At 46.6% G+C, this 18,749-nt stretch overlaps 1 protein-coding gene across 14 annotated transcripts in view; it reads right to left on the bottom strand.

The window, feature by feature from the left end:
• LOC142589528 (uncharacterized) overlaps positions 1-18,749 on the bottom strand; it is a 199,600-nt gene that overhangs the window by 125,249 nt on the left and 55,602 nt on the right. For all 14 annotated transcript variants that reach the window (XM_075700946.1, XM_075700943.1, XM_075700940.1 and 11 more), the window contains one exon: positions 2,426-2,742. In XM_075700946.1, coding sequence (XP_075557061.1) covers positions 2,426-2,742 — 317 coding nt within the window. The remainder of the gene's footprint in view (positions 1-2,425; positions 2,743-18,749) is intronic.

The following is an 18,749-nucleotide window of genomic DNA, read 5'->3' as shown; positions in this document are numbered from 1 at the left end:
ACACCTTCCTTTTCAATGATAATCGTAAGCTTGCAGTCAGGAGCTGACAATGTCTGCCATATGCAATTCAACCCATTTTTATTCTTCTGTAAATTTCCTTCTCATGATCAGGGTTCCCTGTGATTAAATGACGTAGGTAAACATACTCCTTCACAGACTCTAGAGGCTGACTGGCGATCCTGAACTCTTGTTCTTTTGCCCGGCTATTCATCATTATTTTTGTCTCCTGCATATTAATCTTCAACCCCACTCTTACACTCTCTCTGTTAAGGTCCTGTCATTTCGGCAGCGGATGTTGAATCAGCCTCTCTTTGTAGCCACACTTGACGCTTTGAATGACGTCTTCGTCACGCGGCTGCAGCGTGAAAGTGCAGTTTTGTAGAAAGAAACACCAAGCCCATGTTTCCGAGCTCCATTTCATCAACTATTTCCGAGCGCGCCAAGAATGGAGGCCTTTCTTTTTCAAAATTGTAGACAGCGAGCTGCAAGCAATTCCAAATTCTTTGCCGATCTACATCTTCTTCGTGTCCTTTTGAACTAGGGCAATAATTGTAGCCTTATCTTTCAGAATAAAAAATTTCTGCTCTTTAGTTGGAGGCGGCATCTTGGCAGGCTGGCAAGCAGAATGTCTGATCGATACACACACAGCTGAGGCACCCTAGCACCAGCTGCACACACTGACCACATGATCATGCATGCGGCACATAAAGCACAAAGCCTGACAAAGCGTCATCGGCATCTTCTTATGTGGATGTGGATTTGGCTGATCAGCGATTATGGATGAGCATGCCATGCAGGCAGTTCCGCTCCGCATTAACCCATGCTGTGAGGGCACACAGGATATAAATGTGCCAGCCGCGAGGTCGCCTCCACTCTAATTTGTCTTCTTTTTCTTTTTAATTTATATTTCATTTCCGGCCAGGACACTGCGCTGTACACACTTGTTGCAAAGGATAAATCATCATCATCATCAGTTGCCAGATGCAACTGCTTCACTGCTGTTTCATTGCAAACAAAGATGGCGGCGGCCACGCAAGAACACTGTGAACAAGGTTCCTTCCTTTATGGCTGTGGCGGTATTTTATGCAATTTAAGGGCACAACCAATGCACTTGTGCAGTCTTTGGACACTGTTAGCATCACACAAGTAGATAATATGCAGACTGCAATTTCAGAAAATTTTGCTAATGCAGGATTGCTGTCCAAAAAAGTTTCGTTGTTGCGAGATATGAAATGCATTGATTCCTATGGGCATTCGCCAGGTATTCGAAAATATTTCGCTGCCTCGGGATATGATTATCGCGGTTTTCGACTGTACAGGACGAGGACCCCCTCTCCCCACCTTAAGCTGTTCTTTAACAGAAAAAAAAAAAACCTATATTCAGGCTTATACAGTAGAATATATGGGCAGTGCATCAACCGACATGCGCCGCATCTTACAGTGCATGTTGCGTGTAGTAGTGCTTGTAGCAACGGCATTGTCATAGCGCATAGCTGAACACAGCTAGCAAACCGTAGCTCCAGTCACAGCCGCTCTGGAGAGCACGTTGGTCATCGTGGTGAAGTGCGTCCCGTGTACCATAGAGTTTCATACAATAATTTCTAGACGGAACTCTGGCGCTAGTGTTTACGGGAGCTGCAATGAGAGCAGTTGTACCAGCATGGGAATTAGGGGAAGTATGTACATGGATTTGCCTAAACTTTGTCCTTTTGGCTTCAAACGGCTTTATGATTTTGTAAACTCGTCATTTTCAACAATGCACTGCATAGTAAATAATTAAATAAGCATAATTAAGATTGTTCAAGCAAGATTTGAACACAGGAACTCTAGCACAGAAGCCCGGTACTGAAACCATTAAGCCACGGACGTATGTATCGACAAGCGAATGAAATGCCCTTATGAACTTATCGCGGGCATGCCAGTGCCTTGAGACGCTTGGCGCGTTTCGATTTGGGCACCTGGACAAGCTCAATCATTGTAATTAATAGCAATTGTGCGTGTTCACGGCGTCTTCTGCACTTCGAAGAGTATAGATTGCACTGAAATTTACGACATTAAGATTTACTTACATACCATAATATACAAAACCACAAGAACGTCTGAATCCACAAGCACAAAATCAGACAAATCCATGTACTTCCCATAATTCTCATGGTGGTACAACGACTGCAGCGAAGTTCCCTCTAGTAATTATTGTATGAAACTTTATGCCGTGTACAGCCAACCTAGCGTATGTGTCTGGTCACACACCAGGTGCGCGATCCAGACCAGCTGTTCTCCAGCAGGTGGCACACTTTACCATGATACACCTTCAATATTCAGCAACTGCAACTGCATTCAGCTACTAGCGACACAGAACATGTCAGGCAGAGAGGTGCAGTCACACTAGTAAAAATATTTTTAGTACACTCTAGTCAGGACTCACTCGGCTCCGGCGGGCATTGGCGCACTTCTCTTGCTCGCACACAAACTCGTTAAGCTGCTTCTGCAACTGGAACGACCTTCGCCGCCACCGCTCCAGCGCTCGGTGCAACGTATCGCACTTCTTCTCCATCGGCTGCAGCAGCGCAGTGGCCTGCGCCACCAAACACTCGCGCACCCGCCGTGACACGTACTGTTCCAGCTGCTCGCGGCTCAGCACCACCAGATTCGGACCCACAGGCACACCCATGGACCCCCCGGACGCTGCTGCCACTGCTGCAGAAGCTGCAGGGGGATCCGTCGCCTGCTCCAAGTCCCTCCCTAAAGATAAAGAGACCGACAAACCATTGAAGTGCATGCAATCAACAGGGCACAACAGTGTAGCAAGGAATTGAGCTAGACGGTGTTCATTTATCAGCCAATGTGCAGAGTAGTACAGGCGAACCGCAGAAGGGCACACCAGATCAGATTTTAGACAAAATCTTTTAGGCTCCAAGCTCCGAGGCAGAAAAGAAACAAATGTGAGAGAGCACCTTTTATCTTGCCTACGGGGCTCGATTATGGTGACGTATGTGGTTTTGTGGCACAAGGACCAATGATGGCCAAAGAGCATCAAGGAATGGTATGATGTAGTGAATGGTGCAGTCAATTACAAGAGGTATTTGTGACATGGCTGTATAGTGGCCTTAAAGCACTTGCTGTAGATTGCATAAAATATACTGTATATGTGTTAAACCTATGACAACGGTACATGAGGTACGCTGCCAACATAAAAAGTAAACTACGAAGAGTAATACACTAAAAGAAGTCCATACTAGTGGTATTGCCTAACCACAACCCTTAAAGGGGCTCTAAACCACCTCTCGGGCTTGGCGAAATAACATAGGCCGCAGGTAGCACACGGTGCTGTGATTATCTCAGCCAAGTTTTGCTGTCATGCGCGGTGAATGGAGCTCAAAAACGGATCACGAAGTCACCGTCTCTTGAGCCCTCTCTTTTCAACGGAGCCTGCCTCCCTCCTCTCCTAAGAAGGCAGGCTTATGCTTTATATTGTAATAAAGCAGATTCCCATACATGACTGCTATTGGTAGCTGCAGTCGACTACATAACATAAATACCACGACTGCCGCTTAGTGGACTGGCTAAGTGCACTGAGGTTCGCCAAGGACAACCGCATTTATCTTATGTTCAGCGCATCCTAGACACCAAAAGCGAAAGTCGTAGCAGCTACATTAACATCCAAAATGAAATTTGAACTACGCACCACGGTGATGTTTAGAAGGCGGAGACTTGTGGGCATGCCCCACTGGGCTGGAGCCTTCACAGTGCAAGGTATTGAAGAAGAAACGGGAGCACAGCGGAGGCCGTGTTTGACTGCAAATAACTCCGCTTCTGCTGAACACACCGAAGTACTTTTTGTGGCAAAGTATTTCTGAAATATCCCATTTTCACTTCAAATGCCTTTCTCCACTTCAATAAAAAAAAAGTGGTCCAAAGTCCCTTTAAACGTCAGGGCCTGGTGGCACATGCTATACCAAGCGGTATTCTTGCAGCAGCAGCCTCTAGTGACGGGATGAGTTAAGACCTCCTGGGCTTATGACCTGTACTATGATCATGTAACCAACTTAATACTGATTTCGTGTCAAAAGACGGTATTCTACCAAGGAACATTTCTGGATGAAGAGAAATGCGATGCATGTAGGTTAAGAAAAAAAAAAGAAATCCTTTATTTCCATGCACTTATTCGGGCTCGGCAGTAGGCTTGAAGAAATCGTGAACGCGCCGTTGCACGCTGTTCCGTTTACGCGCAATCAGATAAGCCTGAATCTCGGCTCAATCATTATAGGCGGCTGAAAACACAGTCACTGCTTGTACATGCTCCGCCTGCGACGGCAGCGTAGCACATGGTGCGTCATCTTCCGACTCGGAGTCATCGTCCAGCGGTGCAACAGAAACCCAACGAATGAGCTCACCATCGTCGAGTACTGCGCATGTCAATACAGCAGTTGTGAAACTGTCAAATGAGACGGTGTCCGGAATCACAATGCAACCACTGCGCAGGTCTCGGCAGAACATTTTCGGCGTCAGTAGGGAGCACATCGGAAGGCAACAAATCCTAGGCCTACCGGCACCCGCTTGCCGGCATTCCCCAGTGCAGACTGTGCGGCCACTGCTGGTACCATTAGACACTTGATGCGATGTTTCCGTATGCCGTGTTGGATCCCCGTAGCCTCGACACAGCGCACAAAGCAAACATCGCCACGCCGTCACTAGTAGCACAAACGAAAAACGTGGCCTACTCGCAGTGTCGTGCACGAAGAAAGAAACAAATCAGCTGCTGGATTGTGTTGACATGGCTTACTAAGTTGAGACCAGAACTGCTGTAGCCACGAACCAGGCAGAAACGATGAGCGGGGATTTGCAGTCGCACCACTTCATGGGGCAGCAAGGAGGCTCCGTTCAAACAAAAATGGCGTTCAGCAAGTCGAATCATGCACTGGTCAGAGTCGGTGCATAGTGCTCTCGATCGAGTTGGCTCAAGGAGTGTCCAACGAATCAGACGAGAGGTAGCAAGGTGTCCGAACTTTCTGCAATTAATACACATTACAGTCTATGGGGAGAATGGCGGTGCCACGAAGCAGTCCGAATAATCGAGCATGTCCGAAAAATCAGTTGGCAACTGTATCCCACATCTTCTGAGAATTACCTTGAGCCTTAGGGACCAGTTGCGCATTGAATGCTTTTTTTTTTTTTCCTGTTACGAATTATCGCAACGACAGACTTGCGGGAGCTATGAAACTGTTGTAAATAATACATATTTTGTCTTTGCACTTTCCTTTTCTGATACAAGTGTCTTTTTCCTTAATGGTACTAATATAGCCTTTGTCATCCATGGACATGATGGCTGCTCATATCTCCGATGGTTGGTTATAGTGCATTCAGAAATGACGCTGGTGAGGGTTTTGACAAGTTTGTCGCATTTGGTATTGTTGTCTGCACTGAGTATATCAGAGAAATTCATTTTCTTGATTTTATTGCGAAGCAGCGAGTAACTTATTCTACCTTTGCATGGATGTAATTCATTCCTGGTTACGTTTCCATCTTTAGGTATAAGTGCGAAGACAGGAAAGTGATCTGTTATACTTTTATTGTATGCACCTGCGAGGATATTATTATGATTGCATAGGATATGGTCGATGATGGTGGCTGAGGTTGCTGTAATTTTCGTGTGTTCAGAGATTGTGTTCTTGTAATTGTACGATTGTGATGACAAAGAGTAATTGGCATTTAGGTCTCCATAAGTGTCTTATTTTGAAGTTGCTGGTAACAACTACGGTAACAATTTCTTGCCGTGGTATGATCAGCTTCCGATCACTTGGCGAGCAAAACACCTTTTCTGTTGTGCTTCTACAGCCGGAACGGCACCCCAGCACACAGTGCCTGTATTGCATTGTTGTGCAAACATGCCGCTTCAGTTGTACAGCACTAGAGCTGGGATGTTATCGCGGCACCAAAGTGGGTGTCAAAAGCTCCACGTGTGCCAGATGCCATTGCTCTTTCCTCGTTAAAGAATGACCTCTTGTGAACGGTGGCACCATGGTGCCTCAGCCTTGTGCAGCACATGAAGCCCTCCCATAGCATTATGGTGGAGTTTCATGACCAGAAAAGCTATTGAAGGACCCTGGTCCTTCCCCACCTCACTTTGTTGTGTCTGCAGGATTTTTACAATGTTGAAGTTCATGGGTTGGCAAGCATGCAGATATGAACAACAGGGAGAGTAGGCATGAGCTCATCTGATTTATATCTGTGGTCAACAATACACTTCGTCCAGTCGTTTTGTGTTCTTGCCAATATGTCATCTTGTAATGCACCGAGCACACTGCATACTACTGACAGCCGCAGAAACACACCCAGACAAGAATGGTGAAGAGCAAAGTGACAACTTTTTATTGTCAGTGAAAGGTTGTTCTTATATGGGGCTGGTGTTGAAAGGATATGCAGGTGCCTAGATTACGAAAACTCAGAAGAAGGGGGGAAAAGGAATGCAAATGAGGTCAATAACAAAGTAGCAAATATGACGCACAATTCGCCACTGCCATGTTGCTCAGGTCCCGTGGGTTGGACCCTGCAATGTGTAACCCCGTGTGGCTTAGCTGTGTCAAGGTAAAAGGAGATCCTGAAGGTTGAGCCAATGCTGGGTGATTGGACCTTAATGGCCCCTCAGTGGAGGCAACATACTAGAGCATTACCCGGGCCGGGCCAGCCTGGACTGGGAAAAGCGACTTTAGTGGGCTCGTGTCATATGCCCTTGGGCCTGGGCTGGGCTAGGGCTTGAAGCTGCGGGCCTGGATCGAGATCTGGCTTGATAAAACGTAGGGCAGTAACAGGAATTGCATAGACACGTGTGCTTGTTTATCTTTATTGGGTGACCACGTTTCACTGCCTAACAGATGTTATCGCACAGCGCAGGATGCACCTGCAAGTATCGAAAGTTTCTGGGATGTTATCGATGGTTCTATCCGCTGTCTGTCACCGAACCTTGTGTAATCTGATTGCATATATGCGCGACGTGAATGGTGTAGAACTTTGTGGAAGGCACGCGGGTCCCAGCGATTGCTCTGGAACATTCGACGACTGATGTATAAAAGTCGATGTGCTTGACCCGCTGATCAGATTTCCAATGATCGCTGACTGTGTTCGCTGCTATCGTTTTCCTTTAAGTGTAGCCCGTTCTTGAGGGCACAGGTTCGCCCAATAACACGCTCGTTTCGCCATTCACAGTTTTGCTGCTTTCTTCACGGTCACTACCACGTGACAATATTGAACTTGTACGAGAGCGTTGTCTAAACATGCTTGGATTATGAAGCGGTGGTCTATCACTCTGCTGCGCATTAAAGATGCTAGATCCCGTCCACTGTCTAGGCATCCGTCTGGCCACAAGTGCCTTAAAAACAATTCTATTCAAAGTCCGTACATGGAATCGAAGAGTAGTCCCTTAACCTGCAAAGAACATACACCAGTTTCACATAGCATATTTATTCGAATCTAGGCAGATAGTTTTTTTTCTTTTTTTTTCAAATTATCATATACCAAACTCGAGGGTAGGCTTAGATTTGAGGATGTTAGAAAAACATGCCAATTTGTAATTGAAAATGACAAATATGGTAAATAGCTAGTTCCTTCTAGAAAAGTCAGTATCGCAGTTGCTACTAGCCGTGCTAGTAGCCAACTGAAGTGTACGGTTGTCGTCGGCATTTTGACTTGTGTCGTATCGGCATGTGGTGCAGTGTTATCGTAATGGCACCAAGCAGGCGATGCCACTGCAGTGGCGCTTTCAATAGAAAAGTTGTGCCCGCCGCAGAGGCATTGTGAAAGGTTTAAGCTGGGCAGGACTTCAGCATGGATGAGAAAAACGTCCCGTCGTTGGAGGGGGCAATGGGAGATGCTTTTTGCGTGTGCCGCAACAAGGAGATGACAGCGATAAGGAAGATAAGTGTGTGATAGCAAAGAGGAGCTGTTCACCGAGGTTGCGCCGCCTATCAACGTGTACGACCCTTGCTGCACTGTCTGCACATGCGTGGGCATGCGGACACGAGCTTGCAAGCGTCTGCAAGTGTACGAGGCTAGCAGCGAGGATGATTTATGGTGAATTTGGCATTTTTATATTTAATAAATGCTGTTTTCATTTTGTGAACATTGTACTTTTCTCAGTTTTTTGTTCGGCCTACATTCGAGGTGTTTTTTTTATTTTTTGTGGCTTCCGACATTCGGGGGCCGACTTAGAATTGGGGCTGGCCTAGATTCGAGTAAATACGGTATTTGTTCAGGTACAGTCTAACCCTCAACATCCTTGTTACACATCCGTCAACGACATGGCATGTGCTGCACTATTCCATAATCGACCCTCAGTGAGGGAACCTTTTTCAATGTGGGTCAGAAAACTTAGTAAGAAATCGATGTCCCAATCCTCGAACATTGCCTAATGGCTCCAGCAAAGCTGTTACCACCATGGCAGTGGCAATGTGTAGAGTGTGACAAATCCTTTGTATAAGCCACAGGGCATACTTCTGCGTTACACATTAGCATGCACTTCCGGGAACTTCAGGTAAAGTACTCCTGTCTTGAATTTCATACCAATGCATCAGTCCACCCTTCTCAGAACCTGATGTTCTGCACCCGGAAACATGTTCATGACTGAGGCCTATGCTCTATTGATGGCTGCAAAACATATCAAGTAATTAAAAGAAGTTATATTCATAGATTAATTAAGCCTCGCTAAAACTTAAACGTCTCTACAGAATAACAAAAATCCTGTATTTACTGATGTCTATGAAATTTTGTGTATTATGTATTCATCTCGTCAATACATCATAATATAGGTGCCTGACCATAGAGGCAGCGAGGGTAATATGCTTGCTGACCACATCACCCCTACCCCCCATTTATACCAACAAAACCTAGCTATTCTTCTGTAGCTGCCCCCCCATAGATTTGAAGCCTTTCATATGCAGAGAACTGAGAGGCTACAGTAAAATTTCATTAAATCAGATTCCACAGTACCGAAAAAAAATGTCAGAATTAACCAAGTGTTGAATTATCAAGGGTATTAGGAACACAGCAAACAAATGTTTACAACGCCAACTTGCTTTTATTTACTGTTTGAATCGGCAAATCGTGATCTTATTTTGCACAAAAGCAGTGTGGAAACTTGAATTCTTGTCATCTTGCGACTGATTAGCACTCGCAGGAGTGAAGGCCTTGAGAATGTCTTCATAATGCGGCCACGGCTTCATCTGGGACACTACGGCTTACACTTTCCGATTATTTCTTCGCCTGTGAGCTGGTCACCAACAGATTGTTGTCTGTTGCGACGTAGCTGGAGCTTTTCATCCTCGAAAGCTTCTGCCATGTTTGTGACATTGCATGCACAGCCATGCACCTTGTCAAAACTAGATTGCTGTTTGCTGCAACTGCTGTGGACAAAACCATGGTTGCTACTGACGCAATCATGGATGGTGAACCTGCTGCGGTAGCTCAGCGGCTATGGTGTTACGCTGCAAAGCATGAGGTCCGGAGATCCGATCCCGGCCGTGGCAGCTGCACTTAGACGGGGGTGACATGCAAAATTGCTCATGTACTGTGCTTGGGGGCACATTGAAGATCCCCTGGTGGTCAAAATTCGGAGTCCCTTACTACGGCGTGCCTCATAATCAAATCGTGGTTTTAGCATGTAAAACCACAGAAAGCAATTCATGGATGGCAACTACGCCGTTATGAAGACACGTGGCAAGCATGGTGTTATGTGCAATGGTAAATGCAAGAATAAAGGCTATAAAGTCGCAAATAGGCATGAAGCATTCCGGCATTCCTGTTCACATATGGTTTCTGCTGATGACTATGGCAATGGGGATTTCACCACTTCGTTTGGTTGAATGCTAGCACTGTTTTTGTTCTTTTGAATCGCACACCTGCAGTGCTCTGTGCTTACTGAGCTTCGAGTGTTGACTGAAGTTACCGATGTGCAGCCAAATACATCCAAATTAATGAGAGTTTGATTCTATTAAGTAATGCATATGCTTGCTGGGACCAGAAGACTTGTCTTAATTATCCAATTTTCTGAATTAAAGGGGGTTGAATTAACAAAGTTTTATTTATTGGCAACCTATGTGGGAAAACGAAACTTCTAATAAACTCCCATTGTCCATAACAAAACACGACAAATTGAAGTTCTATTCTGTAGACTTAGAATAGGAAATACATGTGACACACACAGTTTTTTAGTTACTGGTGGTGATGCTTCAGTGTGTGGTAGTTGTGTTGAGAGGCTGACAGTCATTGCGGGCTTTGATATAATGTCAGCAAGCAGAACCTTTGTGTAAATATTGCAGCAGAAAGCAGCTCGCGATGACTGTAAGACGGTAATGTGTTAGCATTGAATCAATATAGCAACACAATGTATGGCCACCATATAAGTGAGTTATGTAGGAGGCGTGTTCTGCAGTGGTACTCCACTTTCGCGCTTAACAGCACTCAATGCCATCTAGCACCGCCACCACGAAGCCTGCCCATGGCCTCAGAAATGCATGGCACGCCGGTGCGTGCAAACGCTAACAAATGGCTCATGTGGCAACCGGACTCCTCTCTTGTACTTCTTTCTGGGCACACTGTGCCATCTAGTGGCACTGCCGAAAAGTCTGTGCGTGGCCTCCGAGACTGTGGCACGCAGGTGCCTGCGAACGCCGAGAATTGTCCCCTTGCTTGCCGCACACTCAGTGGCACAAACTTGGTGATCCAAGTTGGCAAGTGGCTCACTGAAGAGTGCCACACATCCAGCGAATTCATGGCGCAGCTCACTCAAGCATTGACCCACTGAAAAGCGGCAGGTATCCAGTGCGTTAGTGGCACAGCCTGCTAATGTGTCGGATTGCTGTAACCTAGTGACTAGCACACAATGCCGCTAAGCATGGAAGAAATTCAAGGGACATTTATCGTTGTCGCATTGCGGCGCACTCTCAGCGGCACACACCTAGCTACACAAATTGGCACCAAAGACATTCATCAAAGAGCAGCGCACACTTGCTGGCACGTGCTCAGCAACCCGAGTTGGCATCAAAGGGGTTCACTGTAGGCCAGCACAGACTGAGCGGCGCATGCCCAGTGCTCCAAGTCTGCATCAAAGATTTTCTTCGAACAGTGATACCTACCCAGTCCTGCATCTACTGTGACCCACGTTGGCATGAAAGAGATTCATTGAAGACTGGCACATACATACACACTGCCATATACTCAGTGAACCAAGTAGATCCAATTGTTGGTTTCAAGCCCTGCAACTACAGCACAGCAGCCAGATGTGCTAATTATTACTAACCAGTGACCGAGGTAGTCGGGAAGTTGGTTAGATACAAACATACATACCATATCTATTAGAATTTAGGCGGAAAGTGTTTTTCAAATAATCATATGCCAAACTCTAGTGTCGGCTTAGATTTGGGTATTTAAAAAATGTGTCAGTTTTTCATTGAAATTGATATGGTACATAGCTACCACCATCTAGAAAAGTCAGTATCGCAGCCGCTACTAGCTGCACCAGTAGACAACTGAAGTACGCAGGCGACGTTTCCATCTTGACCCGTGTCAAGTTGGCATGTGGCATGGCTACAGGGGCTAGATGGTGTGGCGTGGCATTGTTTTAATGGCACCGAACAGGCGATGCCACTGTAGTGCCACTTCCAAATGAAAAGTTCTAGCTGCGGAGGCATCGTCAAACGTTCAAGCCGGGTAAGACTTTGGCATCGATGAGAAAAACGTCCATCGTTGGAGGGGGCAACGGGAGATGCTTTGTGCGCATGCTGCAGCAAGGATGGCATTTGATGGCTAGCAGCAATGACAATGTAGAAAGAACTTGGCATGTTCATATTCAATAAATTTGTTTTCGTTTTGTGAATGCTGTCCTTGCTTTTTTGTTAGGTCTCATCCAAGGTAAGTTTTTTTCCTCCTGGCTTTGGGAAGATTTTCCTCAGGCAATGGACCCCTGGCAGCCTAACCCCTGGCACCGACAGCAATAACCGTTGGACAAATAAAGTTTATTCCTATCCTATCCCATCCCCTGGCTTTGGAATTTTGGGGGTCAACTTAGAATCGGTGCCAGCCTAGATTCAAGTAAATACAGTACATGCATACAAACATACATAGGTAGATAGATTGCCTTCGGAAAGCACGTCAAGTACCCTAAAAATGCTAAAGCCTTCAAACTTAGTTTGCTTTAATCTGCTTTTTCGGACACCTGTTTATTCGGATATTTCCGCAGTCCCCGTGAGGTCCGAATAAACGGTCAGCGACTGTATTATTAACAATGTCATTAGTGCACCTGTGAAAAGACACATTGCTCCTAGCCGTATTGATGCCGAAAAAGTTGACGAGTTTAATACATACTGCCGCTAGGTGTCACGAGCCAGCGCTGAAAAAGAAGTTGGGCGTTCTTCTCCTGGAGGGGGGGGGGGGGGGGGGGGCTCCTAGAAGCCCTCCAGTGGCAGCGCAGGGACGATCGCCAAGCCCTCGCCCGGAAAACTAAGAACAGCGACTTTCGGGGGTGAGGCCGCTGATAATCGCCCTTCCGAAGGCCTCCCATTGACGCGAGCACGGCCTATTCAGCGCGATTCAACGACGACAGCAGCCGAACTCAGCGACAGACTCTCGCTAGACATACCTGTTGTGCTCGACGGCCGCCACGTTAGTGCGTTATTGGACACGGGGGCCGACTACTCAATCTTCTGCGGAAAACTAGCGACAGAACTTAGAAAAGTCATCACGCCTTGGTCTGGAACGCAAATTCGTACTGCTGGCGGGCACATCGTAACACCATTGGGCATGTGCACGGTCAGAGTACAAATTCGTGGGTCCATGTTTCCAGCCAGCTGCCTTATACTTCGCGATTGTTCTCGGGACCTCATCTTGGGCATCGACTTTCTGCGAGAGTATGGTGCCATTATAGACCTCCGGGAGCGCACAGTGACTTTTTCGACAGAAAGAGCAGCGAACAACCGCGACAATTGCCGACATAACACGCTTCGAGTTTACGCCGACAGTGTAACTGTACCACCACGCGCAAGTGTCCTTGTAATGGTCGTATGCGACGATCTGCGTGACGGCGAAGCTGTTGCAGAGGGCAATTCCTCTCTTATGCTGACTCATGGTGTATGTGCAGCCCGCAGTCTCATTATGCTTTGAGGTGGACTTTTGGCGCTCCTCGTGACGAATTTCAGCCAGGAGCATCAGCACCTATTTCGTCGTACTACTATCGCTTTCGCTGAGCCCATAGCCGACGTTGCTGAATGCTTTGTGTCTATGACGAAGGAGAACCCAGCTCAGACACTCAGCAATATCGACATCAATTCAGACCTTTCGGAGGAAAAGCAGAAAGCGCTGCGCGAGTTGCTCCTTCAGTTCAAGGAGTGCTTCGCATCTTCTTCTAAGGTACGCCAGACGCCCATCACGAGACACCGAATAATCACGTACGACGATTCTCGTCCCATACGACAACTGCCTCATCGCGTATCGGCGAGAGCGCAACGTGATTAATGCACAAGTGAAAGACATGCTTGACGATGACGTCATACGACCACCCCAAAGCCCTTGGTCATCGCCGGTGGTCCTCGTCAAAAAGAAAGCCGAAACGCTTAGGTTCTGCGTTGACTATAGAAAGTTGAATAACGTCACAAAAAAAGACGTTTATCCGCTTCCGCGGATCGATGATTCGTTAGATCGACTGCGGCGAACCAGGCATTTTTCATCCATAGATCTGAAGAGCGGATATTGGCAAATCGAAGTTGACGAACGAGATCGCGAAAAAACTGCCTTTGTTACCCCGGATGGACTGTACGAATTTAAAGTACTTCCATTCGGCCTGTGTTCTGCACCGGCCACATTCCAGCGAATGATGGACACTGTTCTGACGGGTCTGAAGTGGCACAGCTGTTTAGTATACTTAGCTGACATCGTCGTGTTTGCGGCAACCTTCGAAGAACATCTGAAGCGTTTAGAGGTGGTACTTGAGGCGCTCCGCTCCGCTAATCTCACACTAAAGCCAGAAAAGTGTCACTTCGGTTATGAAGAGCGGAAGTTTCTCGGGCATGTCGTGAACGCCGATGGCGTCCAGCCTGACCCAGACAAAACATCTGCTGTTGCTGCTTTTCCAACTCCTCGTGACAAGAGAGCAGTACGCCGCTTTCTCGGTCTGTGTGTGTACTATCGTCGCTTCATCGCTAATTTCTCGCGCATCGCCGAACCACTCATACACCTCACGCGAGAAGACACACCCTTCATTTGCACGGATGAGCAGGACGCAGCTTTCACCGAGTTACGGCAACGCCTGCAGGAATCACCCGTCCTCGCTCACTTTGACGAGGACGCTGACACCGAGGTGCATACCGATGCAAGCAACATCGGTCTTGGCGCTGTACTCGTTCAACACCAGGAAGGCGTCGAGCGAGTCATCGCTTACGCCAGTCGCACCCTTTCACGCGTCGAAATCAACTACTCCATCTCCGAGAAAGAGTGTCTAGCGGTTGTGTGGGCCATCATGAAATTTCGGCCTTATCTCTACGGTCGCCCTTTCAAGGTGGTGACAGACCACCATTCCCTATGTTGGTTAGCCAACTTGCGAGACCCATCCGGGCGACTTGCTCGATGGAGTCTCCGTCTGCAGGAGTTCGATGTTACCATCGTCTACAAATCGGGCCGCAAACACGAAGATGCCGACGCGTTGTCGCGCGCTCCCGTCAAAACTTCTGATAAGGACATGGACGAAGACGGCGCATTCTTTGGGGCCCTCACCGCATCTGACTTGATCATACGGCAGCGCAAGGACGCCGAAATACGCCCTGTCATCGATCACCTAGAAGGCAAGAATGCTACAATCCCACGACACATTTCTCGCAGTCTTTCGACCTTCTGCCTGCGAAATGGTGTCCTCTACAAGAAAAACTCGAGTGCCAGCGACAAAGAGTATCTATTGGTCGTACCTGCCGCCCTTCGTGATGACATTCTTCTAGCCTGCCATGATGAGCCCATGTCTGGACACTTGGAATTTTCACGCACTATTGTAAGAGTACGCCAGACGTACTACCGGCCCAGACTTTCTACCACGGTGAAGCGTTACGTGCAAAGCTGCAGAGAGTGTCAACGCAGGAAGTTGCCGTTTTTGAAGCCCGGGGAGTTACTCTAACCCATCGCACCACCTAGCGCGCCGTTTGATCAAATCGGCATGGATCTTCTGGTACCCTTTCCCTTGTCAGCCAGCGGAAACAAGTGGATTATAGTCACCACGGACTATCTAACACACTACGCCGAGACGAAAGCTGTACAGCGTGCCACAGCCTATGAAGTTGCCCAGTTCTTTATCGATCACATAGTCCTCAGACATGGTGCCCCGTCACATGTCATCACCGACAGAGGCATTACCTTTACAGCCCAACTGATAGAGGACATATTCGAGCTGAGCTGTACACAGCATCGCAAGGCGACTGCCTATCACCCGCACACCAATGGACTGACGGAACGGCTAAACAAAACCATTGCTGACATGCTGTCTATGTATGCGGACATCCAACATAAAACATGGGATCAAGTCCTGCCGTACATTACATACATTACATTCGCGTACAACACCGCCATTCAGGAAACCATACGATTTACACCGTTCCATCTTGTCTACGGGAGCGAGGTCCAGACCACGCTAGACGCTATGCTCCCGCATGACACCGGCGCATCACTTACTGCCAACGCCGAGCAACTTACTCAACACGCAGAGGAAGCTCGTCAACTTGCGCGCATACACATCGCGAAGCAGCAGAGCACAGACACACGACGCTACAACCTTCGACATCGGCAAGTCGAGTACCAGCCAGGTGACTAAGTCTGGGTGTGGACTCCAGTCCGTCGCCAGGGGTTGTCTGAGAAGCTCCTTAGTAGATACTTTGGACCCTACAAAGTGATTCGCTGCGTTAGTGAACTATAAGGTCATTCCCGACGGTGCCGCGTCGTCTCGACGTCGACAGCACCACTCAGAGATAGTGCATGTCATTCACCTCAAACCGTATTTCCCGCGTTAAGGCGACGCCAATCCGATCTCATAAGACTTCCACACCTCCTCTTTCTAGTTTAGCAAGCATCGGGTCGATGCCTTTCTTTTGGCGGGGGGATAATGCCGCTAGGTGTCATGAGCCAGCGCTGAAAAAAAAGTTGGGACTGGAACGCGCGCTCAGCAAGAGACGGGTGCTGGCGTAGAAGAAGTAGAAGCTGAGGACGCCGGTTTGAATTTATTGCACGCCATCTTGTACAACTGTCTGCCTCGCCGACGCCAGGCACATCTTACATTGTCTTTTTCGTGACAAAACTTTACTAACGTTGGGCCAGTTCTAGCTGATTGTATACCTCATCAGTCATGTGATACAATCTACCCATTAGTAGGCAGCACATACTAAACCGATAGAAGATACTACAGTACAAAATGTATTAACCGATATGAATGCTAGCAAGGCAGCTGGTTACGATGGCATTATTATTAAAGCTTTATAAGATGTTGACCTTCTCTGTCTTGTTCTTACAACCATATTCAATCTCAACATAGAATGTGGTACAAACCCTGAAACTCTAAAGATTGCTAAAGTATCTCCTATACATAAATGCAGCGATAATAATGACCCTGTAAGCTATCGACCAATTTTGGTACTGAGCGTGATTAATACTGTGTTTAAGAAGGTCATTTCTATTCAATTAAAAGAGTACCTGAGCACCAACAATATTTTAAATGAATCTCAGCATGGTTTCAGAACTGGTCGCTCTACATCATCAGCAGTACTAGAGTTATAGCAACATATAAACGAATCACTCCATAATAATTCATTAGCCTTAGTAATATTTCTAGACCTCAAGAAGGCTTTCGACACAGTTACTCATTCCATACTGCTAAAGAAACTTGAATACTATGCTTTCAGTGCCGGTACTTTCAACTTATTTTCTAGTTATTTAACCAACTGACAGCAGTATGTTAAAATTAATAACTTTGTCTTTGTAATCTTCTGTTAAAACTGGTGTGCCTCAGGGACCTGCCCTAGGACCCATTTTGTTTTCTTTATATGTTAACGACTTTCCTTCAGTTCTCACATCTGCCAAAGCTGTCATGTATGTGGATGATACTGCACTAGTGTTTACAGGCCAATCACTTTATGAAGTAATGTACATTGCTAATACAGAACTAATCTGGGTTTCATCACAGTTTGGAAAAAGTAAACTAACACAAAACAAAGCAAAAACTCACTACATGATTTTTACATTCAAGGCACAGCCGTGTTAACAGTACATCTCTGCTGGTAATAGCGCTTTGGAGCAGGTGAACACAATTAAATATTCAGGCGTTCCACTAGACAGTAGTTTGAACTGGAAGCCACAAATTGATAATGTATGTTCGAAACTAGCATCAGCATGCTACGGGCTCTTAAAGGCAAGGGCATGTTTCGACATTCCGACATTGAAACTAATTTACTTTTCCATCTTTCATGGCCATATCACATACTGTTGCGAATCATGGTCTTGCACATTTAAAACATACTTGGATTGAATTGTACGTTTACAAAAGAGAGCGGTGCGGATAATGACGTTTTCCGATCCATTCGAATCCAGCAGTCCTTTATTTTGCAGGTTGAAAATACTTCCTTTTACCTTATCCTTCGAAATGAAAGTCGCTATTTTAGTGAATAACATAATATGCCACAATCACTCATTGTCGTTTAGTACGTTTATGATTCCTACACGAAATACTAGATATGCCACTAACAAATTTCAATTTACTAGTTACCCGAAACACATACGGTCAAAGACTAATTCAGTATCATGGAACAAAAATATGGAACGTCTTACCAATAGAAATGAGGAGTGCCAGTAACTTTGTGTTCTCTATAAAAAGATTATATCTTTCAAAACTCAGTTAGGAATGTTGCACTGTCTTTATGGTGATATTGTTTCTGCAATCATACTATCTTATTGCTGCACTGACGTATGTTTTTTTCTCTTGTCTGTCATCCTGGTTAATTATGTACAACCAATACGCGATTGTTCAACTCTATCTTGATCGTTGCTGCACACACGCATGTACCGTAAAAACCCGCGTATAATACGAACCCAAATATAGTACGAGGTGAAATTTCTCGGACGCGAAATAAAAAAAAACAAAAGTTTTATCCGTGTATAATACGAGTTAGGAAAACATTTATTTAAATTGCGCTCCGCACTACAATCGCTGTCTTCCTCAGCTGCGCTCTCTTCGGATAGTTCCTTGTCGGACATATCTTCCCAGAGTTACTCATCCTCTGTGCCATCGAGCAGGTTCGAGATGCCGCACTTTTTGAATGCGCGATGCACAAGGTCCTCTGGTATGCTGACCCACGCATCCACAATCCACTTGCATAGTGTAGATGGCGAAGCCCGCTTCAGCCACACGGTCGGCGTCACTGAGTGCATCCAATCTACGTAACACCACTTGACCGTGTCCTTGTATGGCTTGCTCACGCAAACATCTAAAGGCTGCTGCTGAGATGTCATCCTACCCCCGATAACGCCGAGTTCAGTGCCGGATTCGTGCAACAGCTTCTTCACTGAGTTGGCCAAATGGCAACTACATGCGTCCAGCATGAGGATGGACGGGAATGACAACAGTGCGCCGGGCCACCTACACCAGATGGACTTTATCCAGTCGAGCACAACATTCTCATTCATCCAGCCTTTCTCATGGCATCTCACGACCACATTTTTTGGCAGCTCCACGTCTTGTG

This window comes from Dermacentor variabilis, chromosome 8, assembly GCF_050947875.1.
Source record: "Dermacentor variabilis isolate Ectoservices chromosome 8, ASM5094787v1, whole genome shotgun sequence".
NCBI classification, from domain to species: domain Eukaryota; kingdom Metazoa; phylum Arthropoda; class Arachnida; order Ixodida; family Ixodidae; genus Dermacentor; species Dermacentor variabilis.
The sequence above is the reverse complement of the archived record's forward strand: the minus strand, read 5'-3'. Positions and strand labels throughout refer to the sequence as shown.